Raw genomic sequence first — 27346 nt, forward strand, 5'->3', positions numbered from 1 at the left:
ATTCTAAGTTCTAAGTGTGCGATAAGTCTGTTGCACGTGTGTGTTTACATTTCAAGCTTTGAGTGTGTATCTAGTAGTAATAGGTGCAGTAACCAGTTGGAGACTAATACCAGTTTAATCGCTATTAAAGCGATACCTGTTTAGAATGGGCAGCCTTGGAAAGCCAATTCCTCTGACTGCACTCGTCCTCAAAGCGCTTTTTGAAACTGTGCTTTAGGGCCAAGAATTAAAGTATCCTCATCTTTGTGGACGCAAAACAGAAATGAGTTTGTTTCATTTGAATTGTGTTTTAAAAGGCATATTCTGTCACTTTTAGCGGCAGACAAGGAGCAGACAAGGAGCACCTGTAAAACTCTGCTGGTGATGTATGATGGCGTATAAGCATTTAAAGTCCCCTAAGTGTGTCTCTCATTTTATGTGGAAAAAATTAGGTTTTACGTGACCGGGACAGTTTATTAGTCACAAAGGGGCTTCCTGTCACTTTGTGTAATCTTATCATCATCATGAGGTTTTTAGGCAAACAGTGGTATTGATTGTCTCATCTAACTCTGAGCAACAAAGCAAATATGTACATTTTCCATGACCCCAAAACTCTTTCTTCAAGGCCTTTGTTGCAGAAATCTAATTACTTTGAAATTAGGTTTTAAGGCAGGATATAGACCTTAGTTAACACAAAAGCCTCTATCTTGGCCATACCTTGTTACGTCCCTGTTGCTCGACTTAATTTTGCCTTAATCCACTTTTTTCACGTCACTGTTTTGGGTGTAATCCCCTCACAGGCCTGTTTTACTGCGTTGTTACAAGTCCTGTTAAAAAAAACAAAAGCTGTATAGCACACCATCACAAACTCAAGTCATATCCTGAAGCAGCAGCGGCGGCAGCAGCAGTTTGTCTTATCCAAGCTAAATGCTTTTGGCAGTCTTTTGCACGCTTTGTCTATGACATCTCTCTCTATAATTACTTACTTCTTTTGTTACTCCTGGCAGAATTCTTTTTACCTATCTTAAACACTGCAGGCTTGCAGATGTGTCCCAGACTTCTGCAAAATATTGTAAGAGTGCATTAGTACCTCATTATATTTAAAGTGGAAAAATATTTTCAGGGACAAATGCAGCACACTGATGACTTTACATTCAGTTGTGTGATTGCAGCTTGTAATGTATTTATCCGTTTAGCTTGGGTGGAAGTTGCTACAACGATAAATTGTGTCCCATTAGTTTCAACTCTCCTTGGGGTCTATTCTTACTACTTACTGAAGCCAACATAAAAAAAAAGGTCAACTAACACAGCCCCCCTTAACAGGTAGTCTGGTCCTCCTGCCGTCAAAAATACAGAAACTGAGTCATCAAGCAGTGGCGAAATAAAAATAAATACTTGATTTCCAACAACTTTTGAGAAGATTTCAAGAGCAGTGACAGTTCCATCACCCAATAAAAGAGCTTCAGAATTATCCCAGTTTTTTCCAGATTTCAGGATGGCCCACTGCTAGCAAAACAGGAACACCACGTTAAAAGAAGACAACCAGTTAACATGATTTGATTGAACTTGAATACTGTCTGGTGGTTTGCACTTCTAAAACCTTAATGATTGACAAATGTTTCGGAGTCGCCGTACAAATGGGAATGACACAACATAAGGTTATATATATCTTTAACTTCTTATCATTCCAGTCTTTTTGCATTAAAAACGCCTATTTAGGACATACCCAAAATAAATCGAATGCTGTTCACAAACCTTTTGGAGCTCATGCGTGGTCTTGGTCTCTTTTGAAAGCCAAGACTCTGAAGTTTCTATCACAAAAGTATCACTCTAAGTGGTATTGTTCTTGAGTAATCAAAGTTGGCACACAGTTAAAAAATAAGAAGATATTGAGTTTTCCTGAATTTTTTAGTTTTGAAAAAATGTGTTGGTTGTGTCGGCTGTGTTGGTTGAATCCTTCAGTGGCTTTTGTCAATGAAATCAAAAGAAAATTACGTATTGCATGCGGCATTTACTCAAACACAACTTGTGTACAGTGCTATGATTGGTTCAGAAAGCTGCTGCTGTCCCATATACGACCCAGTGCAAACTCCCTAATCATTGAAAGCTATTGATGTAGTGCTTTTCTCCCTATGTCAAACCGACGAGAATCTGCCCAGACAAGAACGTATTGACCAAACAATCCGCCAGTCGACTGGGAGACCACAGCATTAACACTTACAGATATTAATGAGCGGTGTGCATCATTGTGGAGGCATGGCAATCATGTTTTACTGAAGAATTTGTCTTTGAAATGCAAGTTCAACTGTCGACTCACTCATCTGATTGCATCCTACTCTGTGATCATGGGGATTGTAGGAAGGAATGGAAGATGAAGCAAAGGGAACAAACAGAGTAAAGTATCCTGACAGGATCCTTGGAGTCGTTCAATATTCTCCATCATCTTGCCAGTCAGTATAGCTTTCATAACAGTTGTCAGCAAGCTTTCACTGTTTTGTTCTGTGATTTGAGATCAGTCAGGTGGAATTTCATCAAAGCAGACTTGAATAAGGACATTCATTATGGCTCAGCTTGATTCATTACCAACGCCCAGCTCCCACACCCCCATGGGGAGACTTCAAAGGAAACTGAGAGGTTGAAGATGCAGGCTGCTATCGCACTGAGGCTTACATCATAGCATCCTCTTCATATCCACTCTGTATCCACCATCTGGGAGGTAATTATGAGACAACGTGCAACAGTGGCACAGTCTGACCATTGTGCATTCGAACAAGTTCAATGCTACCATTGGACTTGATGAACTGCACAGCTGTGATCTTGTGCTAGACTCCTGAATCAAAAGGCAGTTAAATAGAGGGGACCCTGAAAATAAAAAGCAGCGTTCTTTTAAAGTAAAAATAGTCAGTGGTGCCTTTTAATATGCAATATCAGAATGTTATTTCTTTCTGATACGAGGATGTATACCTACCTAGTTTAAAGAATGTTTTCACTTTTAACATGAAAAGAAAAAATACTTTCTGGCATCTCAGATGCCAAGTTTGGCTGCTCTAAAGCAAATGGGCAGGACTGCGTATGCTGAAAACATCCAGGGCAGTGGATGTGCTGCCCATGCTAAACCATAATTGGACATTTGTTGTTCAAGGAAGATATATGTCAACAGCCTGCAAATGCCTAAGGTCTAATTTAAAGCAACATAACACATAGTTAGTCAAATCCATTGCTAGGACAGGACAGTGACAGAGCATTGCTCTCCCATTGACCAGAAAGTGCTTGGAATCCTGCTTGTCCCGACCAAATGAGTGAAATCCATTCAATCAGCATTGCACAAGACAAATGGCGTCCTGTTGTTAAGCTAATTATATAGAATAGATTACTTTCTGATTGGACGTAGTCAGTTGACAATGATTTATATGAGGCAAGACAATCTAATCTGTCTCAACATTTGGTTTGTGGCTCTATAAAAATTGACTCTATTCAGTTCCCACAATTTCTCAGTCAAGGTTCCTGCTATGCTTATGGTCGCCACAGTGGACGTGTTCCCATGTCAGCTTGTTTTTCAGGACAACCGTGTTGAAACAGTATTAATATCGGTATGCTGGATGAGAGATTTTGTGACTTGTGGCCATCTCTTGCACTTCTTTTCTCGCCATCTGCTCTTCTTCTTCACTCTTCTTTTTGACCGTGAAGAATGTTGTTTCTCATTACTCGTCAGTCAAAATCAGCAATCCGGACCTAAATTTAGCAGGGCTTGGAAACTTGACCATCACATAGATTAGCGTCTGTGATGTCAAGTCTTAACAGGGCCCTGAGCCAGAAAACCCAGCATAATTTTGGGCATGGCATGAAAAATTCTCTCATTAGACTCTCACGTCATGTTTTGTGCCTGTGTATGTTGAGACACTGTATGTGTGCACGACTGAATGCGCATGCACTCGCATGAATACTCACATAACTAGCAACACACACACACACAGAAGTACACGCGGTGGGACGGGCGTCTAATGACGTAGCATAAGACGGAGCACGCAGATGCACTAACTGAATAGATTAAAGTATTGGTCCAATGGCACAGCTGTGCTCTCTTTGATGCCTGGCCGTGGAGCAGGAAATGACAACAAAAGAGGGATGCAAATACATAGCGGATATTTAAAAAAAGGATCCACTCTGTCGTGTGTGTAGCATGTTAATGCTTAAATGGTAGACAGTTACACCGACCAGGCATTACATTGTGACCATGTTATTAATATTGTGCAGGTCTCCCTTGTGCCTCCAAAGCAGGTGTGACTCATCACAGGATGGACGTGGACCTTGTGAGGGTGTCCTGTGGTGGGTTGAGGGGAGGGAGGGGCCTCTGTGGATCAGGCTTGTTCCAGTGCATCCCTTCTTTTTTAAGTTGTTCCTAAACCGTTCAGTGTGTGTGTGTGTGTGTGGGTGCCTGTGTCAGACTGTCATTGTTATTCACTTCTCCTGTCAGTGGTTTCAATGTTGTGGCTGATCGGTGTATATTCTCATCCATTGTGACTGACTGTCTGATCTGTCCCTGCATAAATGTAGCTGTCTGTGAGTAAAAAGATGCAAATATCTGCATCATATAGGCCTGTTTGCTGTATGCACTCCATGGGGGTTGTTCTGTTAATGCTTAATGCTTGGCAGGCCTTTTTTTTTTTTTTTCTAGAGGTGCTCCAGCGGCCTTGCACGGTTCTGATTTTAGAGCATTCACAACTCTTCCAGTGCAGCTCTAATTAAGCCAGGCAAGGGCTTTTTTTAAACCCCCGGTGCGTTTATAAAGACAACTCCGCAAGTCAGTTGTGAGATGCGGAAAGAAGAGGAGTTGGAGGAGGAGGGAAGCTGCATGCTGCTGAAATATAAATGGGCTGCACATCTTTGTTTGACTGCAAGAGGGCAAACAAAATGGTGGATCCCTTTAATGGAAACGGTTAAATTTCTATGTAATCGTCAGTAGTTTTGTTGCCCATGCGTTCCACGTGTACCAACGTAGTGTGCACAGCCGTCACTTGCTTCATTGTCTGCTGAAGATAGCGTGACCTCCTTCACCTAAACAGCCAACCGCCGAAACTAGGTCCTTCACCTCTTTCAGCCATGTAAGCACCTGTCTCGTCTCTTTTGCAATGCTCCAGGAAAAAAAACAACAAAAAAAAACACTTTTCCTGATTGTGCAGTTATGCAGCATTCTCCAATATATATATTCTATTATCCTCCCAGCTAAACCTCTTCATTTCCTTTGCTTCGGACGACTGTGCCACTGTGCATCTCCCTCCCTGTAATTTATCCATCTGCACAAATGGAACATGCGTGTGTATTCACGAGTGTGTGTATTTTATATACGTGTGTGTTGCTGCACTGAGTAATAGGAAACGTTGTGTTTAAGCGTGATGATTACTCTGGCCGTTGTGGTTTACGAGCAGACAAGGTAATGATGGCTGCTACTTTCTCAGCTGTCTCCAGTCAATCCTCCTGAAGTAAGTGAGTGTGCGAATGTGTTTGTGTGCTGATTAGTAGGAAATGGACCTATAAGCTTGGGGGTATTGCTTTACGTCTTCGTGGGCAACATCGTCTCTGAGTGACAATGAATCGCAGTGGTTATTTAGTAGCTGTTGTGGATCTTTGAGTCTTCTCGTTTCCAGTCTGCGATCATTGATATTGCTGTAGAGCTAACTAATTATGCACATGTTGACCTTTAATTGGTTGGAAACGCTGTCTCAGGCTGTCTTTTTAATGTCTTAGGGGGCTCATCAATAAATGCAACCTTACCTCCTTAAACTACTATGGCTGTTAATAATGTCTCCCTTGGTCTTAAGTTGCCTCTAGCACTTATATTACAGCCCCGGTTGAAAACCAAAGTTTGACCTGACTGATCAAGGATTTCTTTGTGCCATTAGTTTATAAGTAATCTCTTGAGGTGGTCTCAGTAGTGCTGGAGCTTTTGATGGCTTGATATTGACATGAAATATCACTACATAGCTATTAGCTATATTTTTTTTTGACGGGCCGCCCTTGACAAAATAGACATGATGGCTGCTACATCTCATTTTGCTCGTGCCAATCACCGTCTTTTTCAGCACATGTGTGCGAAGCGTGCGTGGCTCTGCTACAGTATATTCATATATTGAAGTGTGTGAGGATCATGTTAATTTGTAATCTACGATCCTGTCTGTGTAAACCATGCAATTTACTTTGCAGTCACATACTGTATAATCGAGACTCTAAAGCAGAACTGTTTTCAAATCATACTTTAAATGACATGATTAGACACAATTACAGTGAAGAGAAAGACAGAAAAACTAAAGAGAAATAGGCGGGGGACAATAGTCTTGGTTGAACTGTGTGTGTTGTCTGAGACCAGGAATACACTCAGTCTCACTTGAGCTGTACGTCTGATTGTAACAGGCTGTGACAGTATTATCTGCTCCTACTTCTTTGTCCTGGAGTACCATGATTAAAGCCGGGGTAGTTAAAGAAAAAATAGACCCAGAGCAACCAGGAAAATACAGAAAAAGCTTGTATTCCTTTTACTCTTCAGCACCAAGAAGCAAGGTTTGCATGGGCCATGGACACCTTTTCAACACAACACAAGAGTGTTTTTATGAGGAAGAACTGCATTTCTTTACTACTCCTGGTTAACATCTTTTGACATTGGATTTATCTCGCTACCCCTTTGGTGTAGTTTAGAAACCATCGCCATGGACTCACTGGTATCTGGTCACATACCATCTTGCTGGAGGGGTGCTGGGGGAGGGATCAGTGCTTATATGGGGTGCGCATATCTACGGCTTTTCCATGGATCTTAGGCCTGAGAACTGACGCACACATTTATGCACACACTCACATCTCGACACACAGCGGTCTTAATCCCGGTACGTTATCAGCAAGCATCAGCGTGTGAAGTCATGTGGACTGGTATGAGTCTGCGGCTGAGCCTCCAATGGTGTGCAGCTGAGATCCGCTGATGAGAGCATCTCCACTGGACGCATGTCATCCTTTCACACCCCGGCCCACCACTGCCTGGCGGCCCACATTAGCTCAGATGCTGTTCGGTGGAAAGAAAAGACAGGTTATGTTTGGGTTCACACGTAGTCAAGAGACTGTAGTGAGGAGAACAGAAAAAATTTAGATGTAGTCAAAATTGTCATCACCACTCTGTTTCCTAGCTTCCTAAATACAAAAAGACACTGTGTTAAGTCCTCCATTGACTAGACGCATCATCTTTTTCATCCTCTAATGTCTCTTTCAGCTCGTATTGAACTTCATTTCAGTGAAGTAAACCAGAAAAACATCTGTATTGATTTGTCATTTTGATATTTATGGAGCAGTTAAGGATTTGTCCCACTCTGTTTCTCAGCTGCGTCTATTCAGTCCTTCAGTGTTGCTCTGATTTTAATTATTCAACACGAGATACAATAGATTAAGCTGAACCCTTTGTCTCCAGTTGTTTGGTTTACTTGCTACATGATTTTGTGCGCACCATAAACTAGCAAAGCAGCACCATCATTCCACACATGCCACATTATAATCTTAACCGCTGGCTTCTGTGTTGATTACGTAACGCAAGTTAACTTTTCTAAGTATTCATCAGTGACATTTTTACAGAAAATACATTTCCTTGGAATTGCATGATGTATATTTATGCAGCTCAGTAAGTCTCTCAGTCTGTACCACTGCCTTGTGTTGCACGCATGCATTAACAGACAAATTCTAGAGACAAAAGCTCTTTTAGAATAAAGTGAAGCTGCTGAAATGAAAGGAAATATGTCAAAGACAAAAATAAAGTGAACATGGGCATTGTCTTTTCGAGATGAAAGACTGTTTCAGATGTGACTTTTTGACTGCTGCTGAAACCAGTACTCATTTTTGGACTGGTTTGATTGTTAGTAGTAGCGTATATTGATCAACTATTGTTTTGGGGCCACTGTATGACACTTTTAATTCATGAGTAATGCTTTTCCACTACCACTGTTTTTCATTGTCTTTTTACTGTTTACTTTTGCCAAGACCAATGAAGTCTAGCATCTATTGTAGAAATGAGCTTCTCAAGGTAGTTTTGTATTTTCAGACTAACAGTACTCTCTCTCTCTCTGTTTTCTTTGTATGCCAGAACAGTAGAAGTATATTACAGAATCCAATATTATTTGATACAGTACAGTTTGGTCAGATTGCCCATAGAGCTTAAGGGGAACATTGTTAGAAACAAACTGAAACCAATGAGCATTTTGTCCATAAATGGCACTGGACCTTGTTTTCACAAAACTAGATTCTTCTGTTGTTGAAGTCAGTGAGATGTAGGTCATCGTTTTTAGGGTGCTGAGCAATGTTCACTGCCGTACAACAGCTGCTGAGGCACAGAAGAAAATTATGTGTGCGAGAGCATGTGGATAACTGGTCTGGCTAATTGCATTAACCTTAAATTGAGTTAGGTTCAAACTTAACAAAAAAATCATGAAATGTGATGTGATGCTTTGACTCTCCAGCTTTGTTCAAACTGCAGACAAATAATATTTCTCTTAAACAAATCATGTGATTGAAGTATTTATAAGTTATCAGATACAGGCCTGCATTTCCAGACATCACCAAACTACCATGTGGGTTGCTGTGGTAACAATGTACGTGTCCGTAACTAAAAGGGACTATATGAACAGAAAGCAGAAGGTACCAGAATGCAGTGAACATTCAATGGGAGGCCTTCCCCAAATGTTCTTCTTCTGTTTAGTCAGCCTACCACAGAGACTTTACTTATCAGCAGAACCTTAAATGGGCCCTCTCCTGTGTAGCTGCCTCTGACTTCTGAAATAAAACCCCTTTGGTAAAATTTGCTCTGTCTTTCTGCTGTCACCCGTGACATGCAGATCTTACTTGATTGAAACCAGATAGTTCAGCCGAAGGACTATTGCTACGCTCCAAATGGGATAGAAACTACCATCTCTTTTCAGCCCTGTCAAGACAGTGGTAATGTAGGTCGACACGTATATGCTTCCATTTACCATATGCAGCTTAAGACAAGCAGCGTGGAAGAAACGGTAGTGGGATGTAAGCATTATGCATTGAATGGATTGTAGGGGGGGAGGAGAGAGGAATGATGGCAAACGATTGGTCCACTGGCTGTAGTGGTGGCCTGATCAATGTTTTATAAGCATCACTACTCAGTTCGTAGGTTAGACTTATCTTTCCTCTCCCATGTGTGGGCTAATGGTGGAGCCGTGAGTCATCCTGGCCTGTGTTGTTGAGATAACTCCCTGTATTGTGCGTATGTGTTGTTTATTCCAGCACAATTAACCAGAAATACAATCAAGCGACATTACTTTTAATTTAGAGAGCGCAAAACCATTTCATTTATGAAATTTGAGGCTGAACCGCAGTCTTGACAGATTTGTTTATGTTGCCATGGTAGGAGTTCTACTGTTGTGTAGAGCAGAGGCAGATGTACCCGATTTCCTGCAGAAGGGTTTTATTGTTTTAACAGAAGCTTGTAAATGAGTGAAGCTTAAATGTAAATTGTTCCATTTGACAAATGATTCATATCTTTGGGATGCTACATAATCATTACGTTTGATATGAAAAGGTTGGCTTTTATTCTGTATTTATTATGTTATATCAAAGTAAAACACGTGGAAGTGATGGGTTGTTCATTTAAAATACACCATTCATACATTGCTCACATAAACATGTCTAGTGCAGCTCTGCCCAGTCAAAGGGCTGCCCTGCTGTGCACTGGCTGACTTCACAACTCCTTAACCCACATCTTTTACATCTCCGCCTTAACCATTTTCCCATAACGCCAGGAGAGAAGGCTTCGTGCCGAGCTTTCAATAATAAACGATTAAGTTGAGAGTTTAACATGCTCGTGAAGATAATGGGGTGGAAAGGAGGAGGCTTTCAAAGAACAGAGTGCTTTTAGCCCAGAAAACCACCAGCAGGAAGTACATGGTTTCTAATGGTTGGGATCTGTGGACTTATTGATGGTTAATGACTTATTTCATATCAGAATAAGACAGAATTCTTTTAATGTAGTTCAATAAATTTCTTCAGATAAATATGTGCTATTATTGATATGAAAGAGATTAGTTAATCAATACTATACCCAAAAACTGTCTTTTTGTATCTTTCTCCAAATCTCCAGTTCAGGCACAATTTTGAATATCTGGGACGAACACACACTCAGGCACACATATTTAATTGAGTTGTAGACCTAACCACCATCTGTTATTTTGTTAGCTTTTCCTTGTGTTGTGATGTGATGATCAGATATCTTTGACTTAGGGCTTTGTAGAACCACTAAAAACAGAAAGGGGAACTGAGTTCAGATACAGTGTGTTGCAGAAGCTGAAAAATAGCACACAGGGATGTCTCCTCTTCTTCTGTAGTTCAGGTTATTTTCTGAAAAGGGAGAACTCTGAAAGGAAGGATGTACTATGTGATATACAATATATGGTATATCCAGCCAGAATCAAACTCTCAAGGGAAAAGAAATGTCATTCATTATTTAAATAATATACCATGCAGTATGTATTAATCCAACTACAACTACAACCAGCTATAAGGTATGAAGTCCATGTGGAAAGAAAAAGAGCCATAGGTCCTGTCCTGACTGCACGATCGCAGATGTCTTGTTTGTCAAGCAAATATCTTAAACCACGTAGTTGTACTGGTTTTACACGGTTAACTCAGTGTAAACCGTCTGGACATAGGCGTTGTCTCTCTCAACTCTCTCCCAACACCACAGGGAAAGGGAACTCATGTATACTTTAAATAATTTATTTTTATTGTTCTTGAATGCGAAAAGACAAGAAGAGCAAAGACAACCTGTAAAGAACATATTAAAACAACATGAACAGAGTAAGCCATAGGGTCACTTTGGAATATTTAAAATAGTGAAGTCCGCTCTTCTTCACCAATCCAAGGGGTAGTTCCTCTTCTGTGAACGAATAGTAATACAGCCGAACTCTGGACACTGCTGACTCTGTGACCACCATAAAATAACAACATTAAGTTCTTATTGAAATGAGGATAGCTTGCACTGCCTTTAAAGAAGACATTTTATCGTGATTACACACACTATATTCACACATTATTTGCCGTAGTGTCATTACTAATCCAAAATCATTCTGCACTTTTGCTGTGGCTTACTGGGCATCAATAGTTTGGTATCACTTAAATCACACACATACAAATACACACTCACATACACACACACACAGATGCTAACATTGATAAATAGTCATAGGGTACCTTGCGGTGTTATTCTCTTTATGTCTGACTGCTTTGAAATGGCAAGTCTACGAAAAGACTCCTCTCAGTTTAAAAACAACAAAAAGACTATTTGTCTCTTCAGTGTGCACGTGGATGCTGTCTGCATACAGATGTTAGCCCTGGGGCACTGAAACTAACACCATATGGTAGAGTCTTCTTTCGTCGTGCTTGATAGTGTTGATTTCTGGGCTGAGAAATGATTATTCCGTCGTTCTTTATCAGCGCACAGGTTCTGTTGTTCACATAAGAGGCAAATGCTTAAGCTAACTTTTCTTGTTGAGACATGTAATATTAAGTCTGTTTTTTTTTTTGTTCATGTTAGTCAACCGTGGAGCTTCTTGTTTTTGTTGTGTTATTATTCTAAATCTCAAACGCTGCAAATTCTTTCTGGATGGACATGTTGGAAAGGCGCATTTTTTCCAAGTCTGGGCTCGGACCAGGAGGTGGGATGCAGAGAAACAATGCGCTACTGGTGAAGAGGAAAACTTGATCTTTCATGAATAGATGCATGTAACTATGTAATGTTTCATCACAGATACACAGTTCAGGCAAAATTATGGCATTATGACCACCTTCCTAATATTGTCTGGGTCTCTCTAAAATAGTTGTGACTCATCACAGAATGGACGTAGGACTTCAGGCAACAGAATGTTGTTAGTGGTACTTGATCAGTTTGGGATCTAGTGAATTTAGAGGCCAGGTCAACATTGCGTTAACACAAGACGGTCAATGTTATTTACGTCTCCTGTTGGTGGTTTTAATGTTTTGGCTGGTCGGTGTAAGTCAAAAGAAGAGACACTATCAGAGACTTAGTTTTAGGTCACCCTTTGCTGTTATGTGCTTTTACAGTTGGAACACACAACTGCACGCACGCACACGGTCACACACATGCACACATTCGTTCTCAGACAGCGACACACACATTTCTGTCCTCGGAAGATCTAATTTAGATAACTTCCTTGATCTCTCGCTGCCTCACAGAGCCACCCTTCCCTACTATATTCATCCATTATGTTACCTTTCCACATGAGCAGATAACAACTTTAGCAGATCCTTTCCCTCGATAGTGAAAGATCAGCGCGAGACGTGAAGACAGTGTCTGAACTGGATACCTCCCTTTCGCAAATTTTTCATCTTTCGCAGGGACTTGACGGTTCCGAGCGTTACACTGCCAGAGAATTACAGCCTGTACTTTGCTCTAAAATACTTTGCAGGAATTAGCATTTATCTCACTAACAAGTCTTCATCTTGTGACAGTTATGAGGTAACCGCCCATTAGCCACGCGGAGGGTGCTGTATTGATGCTCTTAAAGTGCGGGGTACTTAGCATAGCCAAATCAGCCTCAGCTGCCATAATTCTAGTTGTCTCTTTCTCTATTTAGTCTGCAGCTCCCCTCCTCCAGAGCGCTCACACTGCTCCTCTGCATGTGTGTTTGGCAGAGTATGAGAGAGAGACCCTTGGATTTGTATTTATATCCAGTAATACTTGCGGAGGGGTGTGTCTGTCTTTTAACCATCAAACACATTCCCTCTTCTCGTAATGCTCCGGGAACTTTGTGCACAAAGTGGGCTGTTATCAGTCCACCCCAGACAAACTAAATATCAGGATTCACGTTTTACACAATCTAGTCGTGGTAAAATTTTGATTGTCTTACTCCTCTACTGGACTGTACAGTCTGCTCCTGTGTTCATCATATGTCATTAGGATTAATATTAATAATGCTCATTACTTATTATTATCTATATATAAATGTATATGCAGAAATCTCTATATATTATTATATATTTTTCTATGGGTTTGCCTCCCACGCTCCAGTAACAGTCATGTCAGGGTAATGGCTGCTAAATTGGCTGTAGGTTTAAGTGTTAACGATTGTTTGTCTCTTAGTGTTAGTCTCGTGACGGATTGATGAGCGGTCCAGGTTGTTCCCCACCTCTCGCTCGCTGACAGCTGCGATAGTCTGCAGCCATGTCCCTCCACAGGAAGCCGTTATGGATTATGGGTGGATTGCTTCGATTTCCTCTTGTCCAACCAAATTCTCATTGGTCAGGCAATCTGCGGTGTTGCATTCATAAGTAGAAATCCACTACAATAATGGACTCCCAGACTTAACGTCTTATTTTTGGTGGTGGGAGGGACATAGCAGCAACTTACGTATTTGGTTACTGCCACTAGAAGTCACTGCTTTGGTGACGTTTTGCTAAAACTGATGATCGAAAACTGGTGCTCTTTAAATATAACATCTATAACAATCAGTGTGGCATACTGTTTAAAACTGTAGCTTTACTTGCCTCTGTTATGTTGATTTGGTCTAAATGATTGAATCAATTGTAGAGTGTAGGTCCAGTATGTAAACACATGCAAGAAATGTGTTTTCAGCATCTTAGAGAGCTCTCTTGGAGTAGTGGGCAGCCTGGGAAGAAGCACATTGTGGAGTTTTTGGAGTTTGCTCAGACATAGTGGGGTCAGTGACCTCAGGGCTCTGAAGATGCTTCTCAGCCTACAGCTCCACATGAAACTTCCCAGTAGAATCAGTGTCGGAACCAGTTGACTAGTTTGAGATTGGGTATAATTTGAGTCAACAAGGGTTTTCCTTATTTCATCGTTTTGTGGGTATTTTTTAAAACCTTTAGAGATGGCTTTAACTAAAAACTACTTAAAAATATGTCTGTTAAATAGAGTCATGTTGTGTTATTTTAGCCCTAATTTTTATTTTTTTTAGGTTGCATAGGTTCCATTTAGTTGTAGTCTAAAAAGGGTCGACAAATAACCAGATTTGCAGATTATGATTTTTCTTTTTCTCAAGGATTGACAGAGAAGAGCAAAGGGTAATCTTTACTTAACTCTACCTCGCAGAATTTCCCAAACAACCTCTACCTGTAAGGAAAGGGAGAATTCTACACTGTGATCCTGACAGCCTTGCACTGTTTCAGTGAGTGTGTGTTTGCCCTCAGCACAGGGCCTGTCCGTGACTGCCACCGCTGAATGTCCTCTTAGCATCGGCAAACGGCCAGGCTCTGTCACAGCCGCTGAATGGACCAGCTGTTTCATTCTCTTCCTTCCATCTTATCTCCTCCGTCACACTATCTGTCCTCCTCCCTGTGACTCGCCTTGTGAAGGAGGCAGTGATAGGACACATGGCAGTGTAGCCCTTGACACCACCGCTGATGTCCACACATGCCGGCATCAGTGGGAGACAGTTGTGCGTGCGAGCAGGTGTGTGTCCGACCGGGACACAAACACCGCCCTGTGGATTGTACGAACACAGAGGACGCTCGCACTCTGTTGTTTGTGTTGACCGACGCATACGTGGGTGGAGGACAGTGAAGGTCAGAGGGTGCAGAGTTTGGGACCGGGCTGGTCAAACCCAGTTAGGCAAACAATCAAAGTGAAATGGGATGGGTCCAGGCTTAAGCTGTCTGGCCGTGCCTCGGCTCGGGCTGCTGGCGTAGGCACTTTTTCGCGTCCTGTGCATCTCACATTGGGAGTTATCAGAGCATGCAGGCAGGGTAGCAGTAGTAGTAGCAGCTCGCTGGGGACTGCAGAGGGTCCTGGATCTGACCTGATTTGTCAATTTGATGACTTCACAGAAGTGTCGCCCCTCCAGGGGATCATTGGTTTACAATTCGGGCAGCAGACTCGCTGTTTCATGTTCTTGTTGAAAGAAAATTGAGGTGCGTAATGGATTTATCAGGAGCACAATTTGACATCAAAGCGCAACACATGAGGAGGCTCTAATTCCCTTGGACTTTTTTTACTATGGCTTATCCCGAACATTTGGATTGGTTGAAGGAAACCGTCAGTTTCTTTCCAGGTAAGAGGAGTAAGTCACTGAGATTGTGTATGGATTGGCATAAAAATGCAAGCAGACTAAGATGACAAATCTCCATCATCAGAGCAAAATAGAAACATACCAAAGCTTCCTGATTACCACAAGTCTTTAGACATAATTTAAATGAAGGATGCTACAAACTTCTCTGCATGTTGTGAACAGTGTGCAAATGAGGATGCCTCTTCATCAGCTGAAGTTGTTTACCGCTCTACAAATGCATCCACAGGGAATGGAAGGTGAAATGCATGTCTGTGTAAACAGTTTTTGAGCCAATTAAATCATCTGAAGGAATGGGGTCTAGGGAGAACAAGTGAATGCAAATGGGAGAGAACCGAACAGCAGACAACAAAGCGGGGCAGGAGGACAAAAGAGGCGAGGAGTTACAGGGCTAAGAAAGACACCATAGATGAGGACGCAGGGACAAAGTCGGTCTCACTTTGTGCAGATTCTGTCACTCAGACCAAGTGAAGCCACAGTGAGCGAAGGATAATACCATGAGCAAAAATGCCACCGCCTGTCTTTTACTCGTTTGACCTTTTAATTAAATCAGGAATTCTTCCTCTTCCCGGTGGCGGCAAATAAAGGAGAGAACATTGCCCCTTCTTCGACTTGTTTATCTGAAGGAATTTGTGTCCTTTTCATGTTGCGTTTTAAATTATGTATGAAATGTAGGTATTTGCATATTTGTGCATGAGTGAATGCTCCGCGTCTCAAAGCCAAATTATGCCTCTAAATTACAATCTAAGGGATACAAAATGAATGTGGTGTCTCGCAAACACGCCGTGCTTCCACAGAATGTCAGCGTGCAGTTTCTGAACCAAAAGTAGACATAAAATAGATACACTAGGCACAGTCAACGCAAATACCAATACACACGCACATGTGCGTCGCTGTTTCACTGCAGTGCGTGTCTGTTGAGGTGTTGTTGTACAGCAAGGGAAATGCCTGTGGAGGCTCAGAGGGTGACAGATGGTTTGGAGACAAATCAGCCTGGGAGTCAGGATCTCTGCCCTGGGACCAGTAGCCCCTTTAAGTATGTTTGTGTCAGTGTGTCAGCGTGTATAGTGTGTCTATGTAGAGTGCGCGTTTGCATTTCACTTTAGATCAAGCGAATATTCGTGCATATCCGTGGCTGAGCATCTTTCTATCCTGCGTGTGCAGGATGTTATGTAATCCTTCCTCTTACGTTACAGTATTTCTCAAATTTAAAGGGAACATGCTCGTGTAGGACAATGGTATGCATCCTTATTTGTTCAATCCTTACACAACCCCATCGTGATAGACCAGAGCCCTCAGAGCCGAACACACAGGCTTTTTCCACTTGCACGGGCTGCCCTGCTTCGACTGTGCTGAGCCTCGATGACATGCATTTCCACGGCAACCTCACAGCCTTGACTGTGCTGGAGCCTGGAGAAATCTGTTTGTGAAGTCTGTGTGTTTTCAGTCGATTTGAAGGTTCTACCGCGAGGTCTGTGCATACATTTAGACTGAAGCCTTGTCTTACTGTGTACTAATCATCTTAAGCCCATGATCACTGTTGTGTGAAGGTTCTATCGGCTGAACCCTTCCCTTCCTGCTGTTGCTGCCTCGCGCTAAGAGTTGTTGTAAAGGAGTTGTAATAATATGCTGGTTCTATCATAGTGCGCTGAGCTCCACCAGTTGTACAGGGAAAATGCTTCACCTTTCTGTTCATGCCACACACTTTCACAGCTCACTCCAGTCTCACTAGTGATGTTGGAGTCCAAAACCTCCAATCACTGCCATATTTTTCCCAGTGCAGTTTCTCATCAGAGTGACATTGTTACTCACTGGTAGAATAACCTTGCAGGCATTAGTCTGAAACTTCACAAAGTGCTTTACAATCCGCCTGTGATTTACAGCACAAGAGGTGCTTATGTGGCAGCCAGGAGAATTTGAACAGTAAGTAGGTGCTCTGGGCTCTGCTTGGAAGTAATTCCCAGAGAACTCTACACCCAAAGTACATCTCAGTCCAAACTTGTTTGGAGAGAGCCGGCTAAAAGCTCTGCACGAGTGCGTCTGGACCGTTCAAGTGCGCAAACATGTGTCTCCATCTGCTGGCTTACATGCGTGTCCATGTGTGTCTGCATGTGTTGTTGTGTCTGTTTACAGTTGAGCTTGGCCTAGACGACTTAAGCCCCGCTAGCCTTTAATAATCTCATTCCCGAGACATACCATGTAGGTCAGGGGTTTTTCCTCCGCACTATGGCTGCTTAAAGACCACAGGTGCAAGACGGTGCGTCGCAGACACATTGTGTGTCACAAAATGAATGTTCTGTAAAAGCTCATTTTTGAAACAACTGCTCTCTAATTTCACACAGAAAGACAAATGAAAGCGCAGTTCGTCTGTTGCTTGCTAATTCCCTCAGCGGTAGCTAACAAAGCAGATGCTAATTGCTCTCGCTGTTGGTGGGTTGAAAACGCTGTCTGTCAAGGACTTTTGTTTTCAGCTTCAAGGTAGACAACAGCTACTTCCAGGATGTTTATGATTAAAGACTGTCAGGCTAAAGCTGAACTTGATAGCATCCTCACATGTACCATATGGAAGATACAAGCTCTCTGAACTTATATTTACTGCTAAATACTGTTTTCATGTCATTTTTAACTACGCGTGCATTTGTGTGGACCTTCAGTAACATTTTAAACTAGCGTTTAGAGTTTAACACACAGTCCTTTCAGACACAATCCTAGTTAATCTCAATCAAGTACTGCAAATGTCACAAATGAATAAACAATTAAGTGACTCTGCACCAGGCAGTAATAATCAATAGTTTAGAGTAGTGAGTGACTGAAGGACGGATGAGATTGGGTATAGCCGTGGAATGGGTTTAGCTAAAATTCACTGGATGGGTTGGATGCCAATTATAGAAAATAGCATAACATTTACAGCTTATAGTATTAATTTCTTTCATTTTCACTTTGTTTTTTGAGCTTAGTCACACACGCACAAACACCAAGTGCCAAAAACTGCAGTTCCTGAAAAGGCCACATGAGGAAACGTGTTCACAGCCTGGTACAAAAAATGGTCTCTAGAACCATTTTTCCTTTCATGGTAGCTACAACTCCCCTATTTCATGTTGTCAAACTGTAGTCACTTTGATTGACAGGTGGCAAGCTGCCCGACTGGGTGTCACCCACCTGCCCCTGCCACTCAATTCTGTTTGACCTTTTGTCTGGGAGGAGGAGAAGTCAGGTTGTGTCAAGATGGCTAAGACAGTGAGCTTTAAAACGTGCAGTGACACATATACAGTTTTTATGCTGGTATGATTATTTTTATTTTACTTTGGATGTGGCATTATGGGATGTTTTTCTGTTTATGTTTGTATGTAGCGCCACGGTAACGCGGGCTACGCTTGGTTGCTTTATACGTCAGCTAATGATTCAGACTGCCATCGTTCAGTCTGTGGCGACTGCAGACGGCCACTTTGAAGAAGAGTCCTCTCCTCTCCTGATTTGCACCTCCATCCTTGATGTTGTCTTTATCGACTTTTATCTTGTGAATGTCACTTCTCATCAGCATAATGTTTAGCGTGAAGCGGAATCCACTCTCTGTAGAGGCTCTAAAAATAGTAACCAGTTTGGAAACCTTGAGTCAATTTGCGGAGGTTTAAGTGGACATCAGCCAAAAGTGGAAGAGGGTTGCTGACATGTACTCATTACGTAAGAGATTTGTAGCTCAGCACAAAATGAAAAAGATGAAGGTTGGGGATTGTTTGGTGTTTGTCAGGGATTTTGTGAACTAGGCGTGGTAGACTAGTAGATAGCCTCTCTGATAAATGTTTCCACCGGTTAAATATGTTCATTAGATGAGGTTATTGTCTCTGATAGTTGCATAGAAAGTTTCCCTATAAGCTACTGTATTTATCCCTTCAGGACTCTAATATAATATGATGCTGTGGAAGTTCTTGATGGATGCATCCTGCACTTTGATGTAATTTTCCTGTGACTCACACGGCTCACAGTTTTAGAGTTAAATGTTAAGCCTCAGTGCTTTGCAAATTTGAATCCTAATAGCATCATAATAAATATAAAATGATATCCTGTGGCTTTGCATAAACTCTGTCTGTGTGTTCTCTTCACTGAAAATAGCATATTTTTACTCACAAATGATTCAGTACATCCTTGATCCAAGGCTTACAGTGAATGCAGCGTAGAAGGCAGAGTTGTGTAAACATGCCTGTGGGACGAGGTTTCTATGACTTAAAACCCTTTTGATCCAGCATTGAGTTTTCTAAAGGCTGTGTGCTGCATAATAATCTCTTGTGCTGCATTTGTGCTGTGCTGTATGCATCACAAAAGCCTTAAGGTTTCCTTCCTCTTTCCACGACTCTTTAGGTTTTCGCCTGTTTCTTTTTTTCCCTCGTATCATCTGTTTGTTCTTTTTTAGATCTCTCCTTAACCTCCTCTCTCTGCTCTCCTTCTCCTCTCATGTTCTGCTCCCATCAGCCCCCGCCCCACCCACCGCCGCCCATCTCCCTCTCCCATCAATCTATCTCTCCATCTTTCCTGTTTGAGGCCGCTAATTTGCTCTGTCTGGCTCTCCTGCTGGGCAGCAAAGGAAATGACTGGGAAAGATTTCCATGATTAAATTTTTTGCCTTGTCTGTTTAAAGTTACGTTTGGAAATAGACTCTTTGTAGACTTCTGCCTCCGTATCTGAAGAGGCCATGACACGTCAGTAGAGCTAGCGATGTTACGTGCTGCTGTCATTTCAATCATTTGACACTTTTTTGGAAGTAATCCACAATGTTTACCTTAAACTACTTATTCTACATGTGATGGAGCACGGGCACTAATTATAACAACACTATAGCGTTTTAGAGGGTGTTGTCTTTTTTTAGCTCTCATCCAAAAATACTGTATTAAAAGTGCAAGGGATAAATCACACAGTGTGTTCATCAGCTATAAATAAGCCCCACGTGTCATAATGCCTGCTCAGGATGCTACCTGAGGTAGCGACTTAGCATTTATTTTACATATCGTTAGCTTACCAAATTATTCGGTGGGGTTTCAGGTTTAGATAAATGCCTGAAGCAGCATCAGTGTTAGTTAGTTGCTCTTTATTTAGTTAGTATTAGTATTAGTTAGTATTTAGTTTAGAGGACATTTGTATTCAAAATCCAGCCAAACTGTACCCAATTTTACTTGCTTAAAGACCAGAATTGAATTAAATTCCATATTTTGTCTGCTGTTATTCACATGTGTGGTGTTTTGAAATGCGGCCATTTACAGACACCTTACTCTGAAAGTCACAGATTTTAAACGTCTTACACCAGGTTTCCTGCTAAAGTCTTATTCTTGTCTAACACAGCACACATTTTGTCTTTCATCTTAACTTGTTGAATTACCCAGGAAACATACATGTACGGTGGAAATTTGCACTGCTGTTGTCAGTTTACACGCTGACAACATTAGATAGCTGGTAAACACACATGCATGTGTCCAGCATGGTGCTGATATGATCCTTACTCTTCAGTACTAGTGTAACAGTACACTGTCTGGCCATGACACACAGGCCGCAGCACAATTTGTTTACTTAGACTCTTGCTCCTGACAGTGTAACACCAGCCCTCAGGCAGCCTGCCAGTTCTAGCCAATCAAACCCAGAGAACAACATACCCGTCCAACCACTTGATAACTTTGCAGTTTTTCTTTCCTTTTATCACATTAAAAATAAGTGTCTGAATGTGATTTCTGGTTAATAGGCAGTATGTTTTTAGGAACAGTGCTCCATCATTCAGTGTTGCATTGTATGCATATCTCATCTTGTGCATATTTAAACGGGTGATGTCTAAGATCCCTGTTTCGTTCTAATGTGCAGTAATTGCAGATGTTTCTGGGAAGGATCTAAGTCATCTAGGTCACAGTGTAGCCTTAAAAACAAAGGTGAGACAAAGGCAACTGGACTTGTTGAGTTTCTTAAAGGAGTTTTACTGTTCAGCCAAGCTTCAGTCTTCAGTCCTGAAAGACTGGCATGGAGTTGTGATTTAAATCATTTTAGGTGTCTTACTGAGCCTCACTTCACAGTGTCATGAGCTTTTGCACAGAAATGTTTCCACAGATGTCCAGTTTGTGATACTGTAGAGGTCAGGACTTTCATATACAATACTTTGATTTATTCAAATGAAAATATTCAAGATTGTCCCTTTAAAGCTGTTGCATTGTTATGATTTTCATAAAAATGAAAGGAATAAAATCTCAGAGACACAGACTTTAATCAAAGTTATATTTACTATTAACTTTTACTACATCACTGATATATGTTGCTAACAACAGTTAATTTAACAGTAATTTCAGTTGACAGTCAGTTACATGTGCTTCCTACAGTAAACAGAGGCACCACGTGCTTATTTTCTTTAAGACGATCAAACCTCAAGTACTTTTGTTGATCCCTTCCAATATGTTTGCTTTTGTGTTGGGCATAAGGCAAATGTATAATACATATCTGTGAAAGCATGAATGTGTGGCATGAACTGGCACAGCAAACATTGCCATAACAGACTGGGAGAGAGAAAGCTAGGAGGAGGAGGGAGGGGGGTGTTTTTCTCAGAGGACAATGCCTTCTAGAGAGGACTGACACAATAGACTCCATTCACAGCCACGCCAACAACATGATGACATTTTGTTCCGATGACTGGACATTATGCATACACCCAAACCACTGGTATCGCAGTGAGATGTCCTAACAGCTCCACAAAAGCTCAGAGAGGAGCCTCTGAAAGTAGCTCCTTACTGTCAAACAAATCCAAACTCCTAACTTGGCATCTGCTTTGTTCTTTTCTGCTTCAGTATAGTGCATCAGTTATTTATTCCCCCATTGTTTATGTTACATAAGTGGACACTTGGTTTTTGTAGCGTGTTTGGACATTTTTGCTAGGTCTTTCTTTGTTTGTATCCTGCAGCGTGATGCTATTACAGAGCAGAGTGCGTAAATGCCCAGCACAATATAAAGCATCAGCAAACACTGATAGTCACGGTCAGATTTATACCTCAACCGTGCCACGTGAAGAAAAACAAATAAAGCACATGCTGCTATATACTGCTATATAGCAGCATGTGCTTTATTTGTTTTTTATTTAGTCCTCATTTTTATCTGGGCCCACTTTTAAATGTCACAGATTGCTGAGTTGTAATAATTCATTGTTGGATTGAAAGACATATCTTGTGAGAGAAACCTCTGCTAATAATTCTTTACTTTTGCGTGATGTAAGCTTCATGGATTTCAGTCATCAGGGAGGGAACAAACTTATTGTAAGCGGTGAAAGCATGAAATTGGCTTTCATGCAGCTCAATTTAGAATCAAGACAACAATGCGGCGTATGTCTACTTATGGATGACAAAAAATTACATAAACCATTATAGGGTTTATGCATGACAAATGTTTACCACACTACTGAAGTGCACCACTAAAGACCAATAAACAGCGTATTCTTTATAAATGTCAAAACTTTACTTGCTATGCTGTTTGCAATAAAACACACAGTAGCATTGTTCCTTCTATTGTGCTGTATTTTCAGAGTAAAAGTGCATATTTAATAATGCAGTGATGTTAACTAAATAAATTTTACATACATGTGTATCCACTCAACATGATGTAGTGATACACCTCTCATATACTAAATAATTCAGTAAATGCATGCGAAGTTATACAGGCAAACTGCTATAAGTCCACCTACAGTACACATGTTTTTGTACCTATGTTTATTTAATTAAAATGAATCGGTCTGCATTGAGGATGTTAACCTGGAGCTTCCTCTTCTATGTTGCCAGGTTTGCCAGGGTTTTCCAGCATGTTTGGGAAGAAGAAGAAACGGCTGGAGATCTCGGCTCCGTCTAACTTCGAGCACCGGGTCCACACGGGCTTCGACCCGCGGGAGCAGAAGTTCACCGGGCTGCCTCAGCAATGGCAAAGCCTCCTGGCGGACACTGCCAACCGTCCCAAGCCCATGGTGGACCCCTCCTACATCACTCCCATCCAGCTGGCACCAATGAAGGTAGAGCGATAACAGACAGAGGGCGTCACGCCTCGGTATCGAGGACAGACCTTTATCGCTTCCAGCCCCTTAGTCACCTCACTTTTTTCTCGCATCTTTCTCCTGCTCATTTTTCTTCACTTCATCCTCCGCTTTCACCGACACCCCTGCTCTCACTCTGCACATATGAACAATCCTTTATTTCTTTCTACCACTGTCCTCGGCCTATTCTTTTTGTTATCCGTCTTTGCATTTTCAACTCTTATGTAGGCGTCCGTCATTTCTTTGTTGTCGTCTCTCACCGTTTCTTTTGTCCACCTGTTACACTCTTTCCTCTGAGGCAATATAGATAATTCTGCATACCATCTGGACACTTCACACTGTTCAAATGTCCCCATCGTCCCGGAAATTAAAGTCATATTTCTGTACATCGTTTTGCTTTAAACCTGCATTAAGCAATTTTGTAATGAATGACTATTAGTTTAAATAAATGTTATAACATTTAACAGAATAAATTACCAGAAACAGTAGATTTAGTAAAATAAAACAGAAATAACGGCCAATGAAGATCACCTGAAGACATGTTTTGGAAAGTAAGCTAAAGCTCTGTGATTTTGTTTTAGCAGTTTTTCAGCAACCCTGAATATATCTGTAAAACCAGTAGAGTCCAGCTATTTCTACCTCTTGATGTGAACAAGCTGTTACATAGAAAATTGCTGGTGAGATTTGCCGGATTTGTTTGTGTTATTAACTAATGAAGAGAAGCAAACATTTTTCTGAGCAGCTGAGACCAAACCAGAGGCCAGAGATTATAATTTGCATGCAGACATACAGTGTGTATATGAAGTCAGAAACCCTCACAGTTGTGATGAATGCTTATTTTTAAAACTACCACCTATGCAGTGCTAATGTGATGCATTTTAGAGAAAAAAAAGTCAAAAATGAAGAACCAAACTGCACGAGTTCGTCCCAATTTGGGGATTCAATAAAGGTGGAGTCAGTTTTGAAACAGAACCTCCTGTTGACTGTCAGAAAAACTAAAGACAACTTTTACCTTTTGTCGTGACAGTCATCAAAAGCATGCATCGAAATCAGCAGAAGAATAGCTTCAGCAAAAAAAAAGATTAGCGTTTCAGAATCACACAGCTCGAGGCCTGACCTGAATCCTATAGAAAATCCATGGCTTAAGAGGGACGTTCAGAGGAAATGTTCTCAGAATTTGATAGATCAGGAATCCTTATTTTAGTTTTATTTCAGGGCTGGGTTCAAACTTAATGAAGCAAAGTTATTCTCCATTTTTTGTTCTTATCTTTTCCTCTAAAATGTGTCACATTCGTTCTAGCTGCATTACACAGGGTGGGATTTTGAAAATATAGTTCAAATGTGTTTATATACAGTAAATCATTCTTCCTTTTCCAAAATTGTTTAAGGTAGCTTTAAAGACTTTCAATGATTTTACAGTCATCAGAAAGCATACTGAAAACAGATGTCATTCTGCCGTGTGACTTCTCCTTCTGTGAATGTGATTGTGTGTCTCCTCTTCTCTCTGAGTGTCTCCTCTGATGTGTTGTTGTTCATTGGTTCTTCTTAACATTTCACATCGACACATTGATCGACTGAGAAGGGCTGTTTATAGTTGTAGCCACCTGCAGACCTCGATATTTGATGAGTTGCTTCTTAATATTTCTCTGCACCTGTCTCTGGGTTGTAGCAGAACATAGCGATACAATAGCTTTTATACCAAGGGCCTTACCGAGCCCTCTGTACCATGTATTGGGCTGAATGGGTCTTTGCAGGGTCACTGCTTAAAATGTGGCTTTTATTTCTTCCTCAGTGCACATGTGTGGCCCCTGCATGCTGCAAGTGTGACCCACACTCCAGTGCCCTCCAGTTTTGAAATCTATGACCATTTGTCTCATATGTGTTGCAGTACAACACCTGCTTCTGTTGACCTTCGTAAAACATGCTAAGATTGATCACACAAGAAACCTGTCAACTGAAAGCTCATACATAACACCGCAGCTCTTGGGTGGATTTGAGTACATCCAATAAAGGTTAGACTAAATGCACTGTTAGTGTCTGAGGAACCGCTCACAGCTCCTGCTGACAATGGAATCTGTGATCAGACAAACTTCTGTAATCGAGAACAGCAATATGCCACAGGAGATATCTCTGAAGAGGGGGAAACAAGAAAAATAATTCTCTTGCTCTCTTCACAGATATCTCCCAAGAAAGTCCGGTCATCCGAAACGCCGTTGCCCAAAGTATGACTTCCTCTTCCCTTCTGTTTTTACCCCCCTCCCCCCTCACACAGTCACAGCGCCGCTGTTTTGTTTCCACATCTCTCCTCCGCTGCCTGCTGCCATGCGTTCAGGTGGAGGTGGTGCATCGGCAGGAATGGGCAGAAACACAGAGAATGACTCCACACACATGACATAACTACATTGTCCTGCCGAGTCTTTTCTGAGACCTCATCTCCACTCTTCTTTTCCTTCATTCGCATGAGCCCCCCTAGAATAGATGAGATTAACTGCCGTGGCATGTTCCCCTTGTTTCTCCCCTTGCTATGGAGCGCCATTGATAATGATGATGATGATAATCTTAATGATGATAATGATGATGGGCGCTGAGATGTGAAGTGCATGTTGCCATGACAGCTGATTCTGCTGTGCTGGAGGCCACCACTGAAGTAGGTCAAAAAGGGTTTGCATGAATCTGAACAACCCTTCGATCCACGACCCAGACCAACTTCTCCTCTCCTCTCCTCTCCTCTCCTCTCCTCTCCTCTCCTCTCCTCTCCTCTCCTCTCCTCTCCTCTCCTCTCCTCTCCTCTCCTCTCCTCTCCTCTCCTCTCCTCTTCACTATATTCCTGTCTTTCCTTTGAGGAAAGTTCCTTGGCGCGTTCTGTAATTAACAGGGCATGTCCGACCTTGCCCCCTCTTCTTATAGCTCAGTATTAAAAGGCCTAATAATCAAGGAAGTGGACGTTAACATGTTTGCCTTGATCCTCTCTTGATCGGTCTCTACACATGTAGCTATTCAGACAAACTTCGAGCCATTGGCTGCTTGTAGGTGGTTATTTGTAATACATGAGATATTTTAAAGGGAAAACCTCTGTGACACAGTGGTGATAAGATAAGATAAGATAAGATAAGATAAGATAAGATAAGATAAGATAAGATAAGATAAGATATGCTTTTATTCATCCCGCAATGGGGAAATTCTCATTGTTAACAGCAGCAGAGACATTCAGATAAAACTCCACTTAGACAAATTAAAAATACTTACAGTCTTGTCATTTCCAAAGCATTTTAAATTGCTTCCATTGTTAGGGGCCATGTACAAACACAGATGAAGGAGGAAATGTTGTCAATTTTTGTGATTTCAGTGCTATTTGACTTTGAGATTGCCATTGTGGTACTCTTGCTGAAGCGACTTCTTTGGGGAACATAAAAACGGTCCTCATAACATAAATCATTAAATCATAAGCTGAAGATGTTGGTTCAGGGTTAGCATTTGGCAACTAGTGGTCTGTGCTTTGTTTAGTGGAAGTCTCCGGGGAAAAAAAATGCGAAATCTCCTCTGAAGTGATGGAAACATGACTGTGTGTGTATGCGTGAACATGTATGTGTGTGTATGTGTTTGTGACCCTGACTCCCAAGGTGGGCAGGGTTATTTATAGTGTCTCACCCATGGCCTGATATCCTTCTCCCCTGGTCGCCCTGACACTTGATTGACATACGGCTTCCTCTGCATGGCAGACTCCCCCAGCTCTTTCGACTATGCTTGTGTGTGTGTGTGTGTGTGTTTATGCACGCACCAGGTGGGCATGGATGAAGCGGTCTCCGCTCTGGCTGAAGTCCAGTTGTGTCCTGACCAGACAAAGGGGCGGACCACAGTGAAAGGTCGGCACAGTGCGCTCGTGTCAACGTTAGCCTGCCTGCGCTCGTATTGGCATTCGCATTTTTGTGCAACTGCGTCCGTGTTAAGCAGTTAGAGAGGTCGGCTCAGTCATCATGCTGAAATAACTGCTACCTCTGCCCCGTGGCTTGTGTGCTCATCGTTTATTCACAAGGCTCGTAGCCTTGTTGTCAGACTGCTCATCTCAGCTGAGCATTAGTATTGCTCAAAGCGTTGACTCTCATTTCTGTTCTCCCCCTCCTCCAGCCCTTAGAACACATGCTAATCCAGAAGTATAGGCTAACACTGTGCCCTAACAGCATTTCCATGTTTTAAACATTGTGCTCTTAAAGCGTCTGCAGTCTGAGCGAGTTTGAGGTGT

General features: G+C 41.7%; 1 protein-coding gene across 3 annotated transcripts in view; it reads left to right on the top strand.

The window, feature by feature from the left end:
* Nucleotides 1-27346, top strand: part of pak5 (p21 protein (Cdc42/Rac)-activated kinase 5) — a 60619-nt gene that overhangs the window by 5003 nt on the left and 28270 nt on the right. The window contains exons 1-3 of one of the 3 annotated variants that reach the window (XM_047573442.1): nt 14370-15056; nt 22862-23085; nt 25284-25328. In XM_047573442.1, the coding sequence (XP_047429398.1) occupies nt 15002-15056; nt 22862-23085; nt 25284-25328 (324 nt within the window). In that variant the 5' untranslated portion in view covers nt 14370-15001. Of the gene's footprint in view, nt 1-14369; nt 15057-22861; nt 23086-25283; nt 25329-27346 lie in introns of those variants that run through there. The other 2 variants (XM_047573444.1, XM_047573443.1) reach the window with 2 other exon arrangements.

The sequence above is a fragment of the Mugil cephalus genome, chromosome 21 (assembly GCF_022458985.1).
Source record: "Mugil cephalus isolate CIBA_MC_2020 chromosome 21, CIBA_Mcephalus_1.1, whole genome shotgun sequence".
Taxonomy (NCBI): Eukaryota; Metazoa; Chordata; class Actinopteri; order Mugiliformes; family Mugilidae; genus Mugil; species Mugil cephalus.